This window comes from Ischnura elegans, chromosome 7 (assembly GCF_921293095.1).
Source record: "Ischnura elegans chromosome 7, ioIscEleg1.1, whole genome shotgun sequence".
In the NCBI taxonomy this organism is placed as follows: Eukaryota; Metazoa; Arthropoda; class Insecta; order Odonata; family Coenagrionidae; genus Ischnura; species Ischnura elegans.
This window is the reverse complement of record NC_060252.1, coordinates 116,066,726-116,077,456: the sequence shown is the minus strand read 5'-3', so window position 1 is coordinate 116,077,456 and position 10,731 is coordinate 116,066,726. Positions and strand designations below refer to the sequence as shown.

The 10,731-nt window shown below is 40.3% G+C and overlaps 1 protein-coding gene across 1 annotated transcript; it reads right to left on the bottom strand.

The window, feature by feature from the left end:
- Positions 1 to 1,527: 1,527 nt before the first annotated feature.
- On the bottom strand, positions 1,528 to 10,487 carry LOC124163073. Its single transcript, XM_046539859.1, has 4 exons — positions 8,863 to 10,487; positions 8,221 to 8,272; positions 7,876 to 8,144; positions 1,528 to 1,636 (listed from the first exon to the last, which is right to left on the bottom strand). The coding sequence occupies exons 1-4, from the start codon at positions 8,964 to 8,966 to the stop codon at positions 1,528 to 1,530; spliced, it is 534 nt and encodes a 177-aa protein (XP_046395815.1). The 5' UTR covers positions 8,967 to 10,487.
- Between the last annotated feature and the right edge of the window lie 244 nt (positions 10,488 to 10,731).

Below are 10,731 nucleotides of genomic sequence, written 5' to 3'. Positions count from 1 at the left end.
GCCAGCAGCCGAGGAATTTAAATGATCGCCTAGTCTCCGCAGGGGATTTATGAGAAAAGTCATATCAAGCCACAATTTACACCCAATTCCTTGCGGGGATCATCAGATGAAGCAATAAAAATGTACAAGAGATAAAGAGACAGTCATCATAATTCATTGTAAGTCTAGACATTCATTACATATGTATTTGTAAATCCAGTAATAGCAAATAATATTTGGCTATATTCATTAAAAAATAAGCTAAAAAGCCCTGATAAATCAACTTGAGTCTCTTATTGTCCCCTACAGTTAGTACAATAAAAATATTCTAATCAATTTTGCATTTTCCACTAAATCAGTCCTAAAGTATAAGAGTTAACTACCACTAATCCAAGATATATCGAATGAAAATACCTATGGTCATGCACCATAAGAAACCTATTTACATTCTGATGCATATTACGATAAAATATTGAAAATTTGAATAAATATTGGAAATTATAAATACTTCGGAAGCACCTCGGTAAGAATATCCAAATTATTTAAATCCGCTGCACGACTGTAGTAAAATACCCTCAAGGAAAACGCTCGCACGACAGACTAAGATCACATTAAACTGAAGGAAGGTTAAATAAATTATGCAAAATTAAGGTGTGTGACTACTGCACTTAAGAAAGGACTGGTCACTTGTATATTTCATCTCCAATGAAATTACTGGTAGTCATCACAGAAGAGGATTATTACATGTAATAGCTTGGTAGATTTTAAGCAGACCGATTGTCCCTCCAGCGAGAGAAACAGCCATAAAAGCAATCGATTAAAAGGTTAAAAGTCATTTTAATTAGTCTTATCCCGTACCTCCGCCAGAAGTAAGCATGATGGATGGTTAGATTCACCGATATAAGTTACCCATACTTATAAGACATCCTCTTTGACAAACAAACTGGCCAGAAAAAGGTTATATTTCATTTGTTCAAATGTTGAGTTTCTTCTTCCATTCAAATGAATCTTCACTTACCAGCTCTCAAGCGCTGGTTACGAGTTATGAAAGAAAATCCACTATTTCATAAAGGATAACATCGACAGTTAAAAAAATTGCGATTAAAATTGTCAAATCCGGGAATAAAATCATTTTTGGCGCCACGAGAATATATTTTAATGCTCCCGCGGGGGACCCGAAGCAGAAAAGTAAACAAATTCGGCAGCTTTGGCCGTTCAAAATGAAAACAATTTCGATTGTATTTAATACAATGCCCGAAAGTGCCGGGGTCGGGGGAGAAGAAATAAATGCATAGAAAAGTGGGGGTAGTGAGGAAGAGGAGCGGGCACGAAATAAAATTAACAGCATCGAATCAATTAACTAAAAGCTAACAAAATTATACACATTCAACGCGATACATCAGGAATTTTACGGTTGAGGCGCCCCGGCAAATAAATTAATTGAGGTGCACAATAGTCCGATTCGATCCCGAGCCATACAAACACGTTTAATGAATCAAAATACGAAAAGCTAATAAATAACGACAACCAAATATATAGACAGCGAGATCATTCGTATGGGGTAGAGCTAGGCGACAAGGCGACGAGCCTGTCCGGAGAGGTGATGCGGCCGAAGAAATGCTGCTGCTTCTGCGCAATGCATGACGGGACACGGCCCCTAAGGGAATGGTGAGAGAAGAGAAAGATACAAAGAGAGAGAGGTACAGAACCGAATATATACACGTAAATGACTATTTGAATGTAAAACAGAAGAGTAAATAAAGTCGGGTCCGCAAAAGGGGTAAAGTGACAAACGGCCAAATAGGAATTTGAAATCCCATCCAATATGAATACAGGCGATTCAATGCACGCATGAATGACAATATTGTGTGGACTGTTCAAAATTATTAATTAGCCTCAATGCTCCCTTCCTCGGGATCAGCCAAATCCCTCTCACACTCCAAGCCAGCGTCAGCATCCCATCCCAACTCACCTACTTCCCATTCCCAACTCACTCACACGCCAACACCTGTGCACCCGATTCCTCCCTCCCACACCCAACGGCCGTAAACCAACCCCAATGTAACCCATCCCACCGAGAGAGAGAGAGAGAGAGAGCTTCTCCACACACCAAACTCGCCACACTGAACTGTTCATTTTGACGCACGAAGCTTCCTCTCTCTCTCTGTGATATTGGCAAAGTTTGAAATCGCCATGTTGCTGATAAAATACAGCTAATTGTGATGCCTCCATGCCTCATCGCCAAACCGGCATTGCAAACAGTGACACCGAGGGGGCGGGGGCGGAGGAGGAGACGGCGCGCGTGGAGGCTAAGGGGTGGCGGTGGAGTGCGTTCGGGTGGAGTGGGGGTGGAGGTAAAATATCTGCATCATTACATTTGGGGCGGTGGAGTGGATAATGTGACGTTCAAATGTTTTAAACATGAAATAACGTACGAGCAAATGCAATCAAAACCGAGAGAGCACGTACGTCACAGTTGACCAATGCGCGCGATATATAAGTTTTGTCCGGGACGAGAAAAAAACTCATTACGTACAGTTGAGCCAAGCGACCGGATCTAAACTTTTTAGATCGTCAAGGACGGGAAGAAAAATAAACGAAGAAAAAGGTAAAACAAAAAATATATTGTGTGGACGTGCCGAGATTGAAACTGCGTAAAAAAGAGCTCCCGGCTTTATTAATAGCAATAATAAATGCGGAAGAATATTCTAAAAACCTTCGCTCACCCGGAAGGACGGTACTTTTTTTCGGGGCCGGCATCATTATTTTGTTCGCTCCATATCGAGTTATGCAAAGGAGAATGACAGCGGCGAAAACAAAGGAACGGCGTCGAAACGTCTATAAATGCGATATTCTCATCGCACCGAGTTTTTCCCTCCGACCGGTTAACGAAATGAGCGCGAGAGTGAAATGAGACACCCAATAGACAGACAGTGGGCCACTTTGAAAAATTGACGCTGCTCCCGCGGCAAACGCAAATACCCTCCAGTTACTCATATTTCAGCCCGAATTAACGCCCTTCCCCTCCCCCGCCCTGCTCTTTTCAATTCCGAAAGCGCAGAATACAGTTGTTTTCTCTCCCCGCTAAACCCTCTTATTTTTCAATTACGAAGGCAGCGGACAGCCCTCTTCTTTCTGACCTATCCATCAGCGGCGGGGCGATACGGGAGAGGATGCTGACGGCGTATCGCTCCCTCTTAACTAGCTTAGACGAGGCGAAGGGATATATCTGGATCCCTTCGCGAACGACTGGATTCCCGGTCGCTCGCGGATGGCCCTTCGAATTTCGATGGGCTCCCAAACAAATGGACGATTATTTCGCGTTGTGCTAGGTGTGTGCACGCACGGCGTAATCTTTATCAGCAGTTTGGGTTTTGGGATTTTTGATGATAAGTTATGGAGATATTAAAATTTCGAAGCGATATTAGGACAGAAGAAAAAAGAGAAAGATATGCGTTCGAATGGTTTCCAAATGGAACAATCGGACTTTCGATTCCTGAGGAAAATCAGACAATAACGACAAGAAAGGCGGTGGATGGCATTGGGAACCAATCCGATAATATCGTAAAACCAGATGAAAATTCCAACATTTCCGCAGGTACCGAGGGAAAAAAATTATCATGGTGGTGTATTGAGAATTGAGTATTACTCAACAAAACGTCTTAACTAACCGCAGAGGCATTCACACAGCCATACAATTAGTAAATAATTATGCCATTGAATAGTATAAGTTAATATACACTAATTCACATAAAAATGGAACGGTATTCATCCCATCTAAAAGCAAAACTGAACTAAGCACACGATTGGGCCTAGATTAAGCTAGATAAATGCGCCTAAATGTCATTTCAAGCAAAAATGAAACAATGATTATCCCATATAGAAGCGATAGCAATGAGAAATACTCTTTATCCGGCAAAACGGCAAAGCAATTCGGAATAATTAGAAGCATGAATCCGGAAAAATAATTCAGGACCTCCATGGCAGAGCGATCATGAGCGACATGATGCTGCTACCTCCGTTTCGGCGAGTTTTTAAACACCGAAATCTCCCGCCCGTGCATTAGCGAGAACAACGAGGTAACAGCTTCATCTCACCGCTTGCGTGCGGGCACGGCCTTATTAATTTCTTTCGGGCAAAATTAATGATATCGCGCAATAAACAATGTAACGTAAGACGATTAATTTTCATAACCTTTTTTATTTACTTCAATTCTCTCCACAATACTCCACAAAACCTCTCCTTTTCACATCCCTCTCAACAATTCCCTCTCCCAAACAAACCCTTCACAACCAAAATAACAACTTCAAAAAATCAGACGTTACAGTCTTTCCTCCACCCTTTTAAGAAATTTGTCCATAAATGTTTTAATGCTTCAATCACTGGAAAAAATTTTATTGCGATGCCGTTGGAGTACCCCTTGCCAGATGGTGCCACACCCGAACACTTACCGACTTCCAATCTATTTTATGTCGCCCATCGCCCTGCTTAGCGCTTCCGCGTTCTTATGAGCTGACCCCAGCAGATGCACGATCTCAAAATCGTATTTTTGAAGCATCAATGACCATCTCAACAGCCTTGGATTACTTCCTGACGTTCTATCTAGCCATCGTAAAGGATTGTGATCTGACACTACCTTAAAAGGTCTGTGGCCATCTAGATAAACGTGGAGTTTTTTTTACCCCCCAAACTATTGCCGCACATTCTTTTTCGATGGTGCTAAACTTACGTTCGGTTTCATTGAACTTCTTACTCAAGTATACAATTGGGTGTTCATGTCCTTGATTATCTGCTTGACTAAGAACTACGCCAATTCCCAAATCCGAAGCATCCGTTTGCAACACAAACTCTTTGGAAAAATCTGGTGCACTAAGAACCGGTTCCGCCACCAGCATCTTCTTCAACTTATTGAATGCATGATTGCATTCCTCAGTCCATTCTATCTTGCCTTTCTTGGATTTTCCTTTTAATGCATCTGTTAAAGGTGCTGCTATACGAGAAAAATCAGGAACGTATCTTCGATAATATCCTGCCAATCCCAAGAAACTTCTTATCTCTGTTTTGGACTTCGGTGTCGGGTACTGTCTCACAGCCTGAATCTTCGTGCCTACCGGAGACAGTTTACCTTGTCCTACCATGTGACCAAGATACTTCACTGAATGCTGAGCGAGTCTACATTTTCCTGGTTTTATTGTTAAATTTGCAGCTTTGATTCTAGTCATTACTGCTTCAAGATGTTTCAAATGTTCATCCCAAGTTTCTGAAAATACAGCTACATCATCAATATATGGCACAGCAAATTTCTCTAATCCTCTAAGTACTTCAGTCATTAAACGGCAAAAGTCATGTGGAGCATTTTTCAATCCAAAGGTCATTCGTAATGGTCTAAAAGTTCCAAAACTGGTTATAAATGCAGCGTAAATACTTGCTCGCTCAGTCATGGGAATCTGCCAATAACCCTTAGTTAAATCAAACAAGGTTATGTACTTAGCTCGAGCTACTCGCTCCACGCATTCCTCTACGTAAGGTACCGGAAAATACTGTGTTTTAATTTTTTTGTTCAATCTTCGATAATCCACACATGGTCTTGGGTCTTTCCCCGGCAATTCCACCAAAATCATTGAAGATGTGTTTTCGGAAGGGCTCTCTGTGACTATTCCCGTATCCACCATCTTTTTCACCTCCTACTCCAAAATCTCCGTTTGCCGTGGTGACAAACGATATGGCTTGATTTGCACCTTCTCTGAATCGACTAACTCGATGTCATGCTGTATTATATCTGTAATACCGGGTTTATCCGTAAATATTTCTGCATACATCTTCAACAATTCCCTAAGACTACTAATTTGAGAAAAATTTAAACGATCAGGTAATGAGCTTGCTTTGATCCATTCTAGATCTTTGGGGTTGTTGTCCTGAACAATCTTCGTTTCACTGTCAGGGACTTGTGATAAAAAATTTACTATCACCTCCATCGTCTCTCTTTTATGGTATTTTTTTATCATATTCACATGGAATACTTGAGATTTTGCCCGTCGCCCAGGCAAACTGACCACGTAGTTTGTGTCGGAGAGCTTCTTCTCAATAACACCAGGACCCATCCATTGTACAGATAATTTGTTCTTCCTTCCCGGCATTAATACCAGAACTGAATCCCCCGTTTCAAAACTTCTGTGAGTTGCATGACGGTCGTAATATATTTTCCTTTTAAGCTTCTCCTCCTCCATTTTCTCCACTGCCAGTTCACGTGAGTAGTTAGCTTTTGTATGTTTTGCAACAATTGAGGTCAATTATCCATTAAAGGAGTCATTAATTACGATATCACCAGACGGACTTTCACAGCGACCTCTCCCCTCCCCCCTCCTGTCCTCCTCAGCTTTCTCAAGCTCTTCCATTCTCGGCTCCGAGAGGACAACACCGATCCAACTCCCTACCCCCCCCCCCCCCCCACTCATCTCTCTTGCGTGTCACGTACGGCACCGCTCAAAAGGGACCCTCCACTCACCGCTGTAACAATGGACTTCCGCACCTCAGATTTATGATCACCCAAGCGAGGTTTACGAGCAATTTTACGACTAGCCCCTTACGTGTTAAAGCTTCTTACCAAGAAGCAAAGGAAGATACCTCCACTTATCCTCTCGTCAGCGACAAAGAAGAACTCATTCTTCCCGATGGATACATACGAGCTGGATTGTCGGAGATACAACCGTCATGATAGGACTCAAAGGTAAGATTTTTTCCATTATTTTAAGGTATATTTTAGCAAAGTTAGAATAAATTGAATAAACCATTTATGTTCAGTAATATTATTGCATGTCGTTATTCCTTCGGAGGATATCTTCAAGTATGGAATGGGGAACTAGGAGAAAAAGGTGCGATACCATTTTATACAATGGGATGACGAAATGAAATTCGAAACGAGAATGCTGTACTTTATTTACCAGTGTATTACTGTACATTCATGTAACAGAGGGAAATATTAATTTAAAAAAGTTAATGTGAATATTTCTTTGAACCAAATTTTATTTCAAACCTTATAATTTCATGTATATGACGGTTATCATTTCTTACGTTAATGCTATCATAGCTTTTTTTTACTCCATATTCCCGGTGATGAAAGGAAATAGTTTGATCGCCGACGTGATTCTTTCAGCAGGGGTATTGTCACCATTCCGATTACGCGTGGAATTATTATTCCTTCTTACGTCTCGTTCTGACGTCCAGAAATCTGATGTCTTACGACGAATTCAAAATCACAAATCCATCGACACAACCGTAACAAGTTAGGTAACAATTTAAGTGCATCCCTGTATCAGATCGCATCACGATAATTCGATTGATTTAGCTATGAATTGATGAGTGTGTATGTGACGGTAGCAAATACTAATTTAAATAAGTTAATGCAAATAATTCTTTGAATCAACTTTTATTTCAAACCTTATAGTTTTATATTATCTCCGTTATGAGTTAGATAATAGAATTTGAGTAATAGTAAGTTTTTTTTTCTTTTAGATCATGATACAGATTATTCTGTGGGAAGTAGAAGAAAGTTACTGCATATATTGGATTTGCATAGAACATCTTACATTAGCTGTGGATTCAATTACATACGTAGAAGATATGGAATATGTCGGGAGAGGCCTAGAAATGCATCAGATATCATATGGAGACTACTTCAATATTTACATCTGCTACGGAACCAGAAAAGATGCTGAAGCAGTAATCACTTTTGGAACTATACCAGTCAGAGAGACATCACAATTACTGATGCAGCTAATTCATCCCTAGATGTAATACGGATGGATGGTGCTGATTTATCTTCAATGTGTGATGCAAATGGAAGAGGAGAGTGAGCGGGAAGGAAGGTAAGTAAAAAATACAACATAAATTCTTTACTCAATTTTAATTAAATTGTTTTTTTTAAATACATAAACTTCGTCCCCTCCATAATTATACATCATTATTTCCTTCTCTGTCAAAGTAAAAATACTGGGAAGAATTAACTTTCTCATTCTTCCGTTAACAATTACCTTTCCCATCAGTTTCTCCCCAAAGCGAGTGCCTATTTTCTCGACCTTTAGGATTTTGAATTTAACACCATCTTCCATTTCCTCCTTCTTCAGAAATTCATTGGACGATTGGGTGTCCAATAATTTCTGGCGAACCTTTAAAAAAGAATGGAAAAAATTTTAGGGATTCAACTATACAGCTAAAAAGTCTACTAATTGATAAAATACTTACTGAAGAGGTGGAAGAGGTAGAAGGAGACGACGATGTTGAACAGGTCAGCAATCTAATGGAAAAAGAAAGAAATAATTTAAAAAAGTAGACATGTAAATAGACACATTGAATTACAATAAACTAAGTGGTATTACCAGAACTTCCAAATCCTCCTTTATCTCGTGAAGTCATTGAAAGGGTTTCATTGGTCACCTTAAACGTAACCCCCGTGGCAATCTTTTCAAATATAATCTGACATATCCGATCACCAGGAGAAATGGAAAAATCCATGCCACCATGATTGAATAGAAGTACCATTATTTCCCCACGGAAATCAGCGTCTATTATACCCGCCCCGACAGCAATCCCAAACTTAACCGCTAACCCGGAACGAGATGCTAGGTGACCGTACAATCCTTTTGGAATCTCAAAACAGAGTCCAGTTCTGACTAAACCCCGACCCCCCATAGGGATAATGCTTTCCTCGATAACGGTTAAATCAAACCCAGCAGGCATTGAGTAAGAAGCGTAAGGTAGTGTGGCGAGTGGATGTAATTTTCTGACGTTGATGGATATTCTGAAGCAAGAAAAATAAAGAAAGGATTCTTACCTCCAATATAAATAATATCATATAAAATTCAAAATAAACTAAATAATATGTACCCCATTAAGGTGGAGTCCCTGTCCAAGGGAATATTGATGCCAGCGTCTGCAGCGGAGGTCACAGAAGCGGAGGAGACGTCGTTAAAGGCAGCAGCAGTATCCATTGCGGAGGCGGTGCGGGGACCAGGAGACGCAGGAGCTGGAGAAAATGACGATCTGCGTGGAAGTTGGTGGTGAAGAAGGAACACGTCAACAGATGAGCAGCTTTTTCACGGTAGAAGGCGGCAGCAGAGACGGTGCGGGAACTAGGTGTCGCAGGAGCTGACGAACTGCGTGGAAAGTTGGTGATGAAGAAGGAACACGTCAACAGATGAGCAGCTTCTTCACAGTATGAGGTGGCGGTAGCAGCGAAGTCAGAGTACGATTGCAGTGGAACGACGAGTGTGATTAACCAAGGAAGCAATGCAGGTATTTATACTAGGTGAAGGGTTAAGAACAGTAATGCATGGCGTAGAAAAAATGGAGAGGGGGTACAGCCATAACATCAGTCTGAAGAGCAGGATGAATCGTAAAAGGTATCGCTTGAATTGTATGAGTGAACGAGTCTTCTCTTTCTAGCTAGATTAAATTCCTTCACGTGACACAGATGTCGCCTTCTTCTATGCGTGTTAAACGCGAATGTAAATGAGTGATTTGTTTCTCTTGGTATAGAATCATTAGATGATGAATCAAATAATGACGAGGGCTTGTGTTCTTGAAAACTATATGCACACTCTGAGTGATCCATTAAAATAAACAAAGGTTTTCGAATACAATTCGAGCACCAATTATCTTCCTTTTCAATTAATTCTACCAATGAAGTTAATGAATATATAACTGTATGATGAGAATAAACGTATACACTCATCGGTTTATGTGGGCGAATTCTACTAGCACAATTCCTACAAAACATAAGCCTTCCAGAATTGCACAAGAAGTAATAACTCATAATTACGACATGAATAGGATTTCCGATACAACTTTCCAGAATGTGAAGAAAATTAATTGGTGTTTGAAGAAGCAGTTGAAATGCATACTGAGATAGACGCGATTCAAAATCAAGTCCAAAATTGTAAATTTCTAATTCATATTGATCTTTTGAGTCATCTGACAAGTATGTTAACCAATTTTTCCATAGAATCATCCTATATAATTCAATAAAATACACCGCATCAGTCTGAATAGTTCGAGGTATTTCTAACTTATAAATATCTGTTTTTTTATCGACACAAGATGTTAACACCGATAGACAAAGTTGGTATAGCGATTGAAATCTAATACCAGAATAATATCCTCGTCTGTAAATAGCTGATGAGGAAGTATTCACCTCCTCAAATTGCTCACGATTCAAAATGGTATACATCTCAAAGCGTAATGGTAAAATTGCAGGTCGATGCATGCTCTTTATATGCATACTCCGAGTGATGCGTTAAAGCAGGCTTCATCCGATTGAAACTAGTTCACATGGTGGTTATAGAATAACGCTAATATCATACTCGCACTCCTTCGCTCAGAAAGGATAGATAATTAACCTCGAATAACGTTACTCTCACCTCGCGCTCATTCGGCCAGAAAGGATAGGTCATAAATCTCGAATAACGTTACTCTCACCTCCCGCTCATTCGACTAGAAAGGGTAGATCATAAATCTCGAATAACGTTACTCTTACCTCGCGCTCATTCAGTCAGAAAGGATAGATCCTAAATCACGAATAACGTTACTCTCACCTCGCACTCATTCGATCAGAAAGGAAAGATAATTAACCTCGAATAACGCTACTTTCACTCTGCTTTCGATATACCAAAAAGGTAGGACCAATAACCTCGAATACCCCAATTACCACTCCCTGCACATTGAATCTGGGAAGGTGAGAGAATCATTCGTAAGATA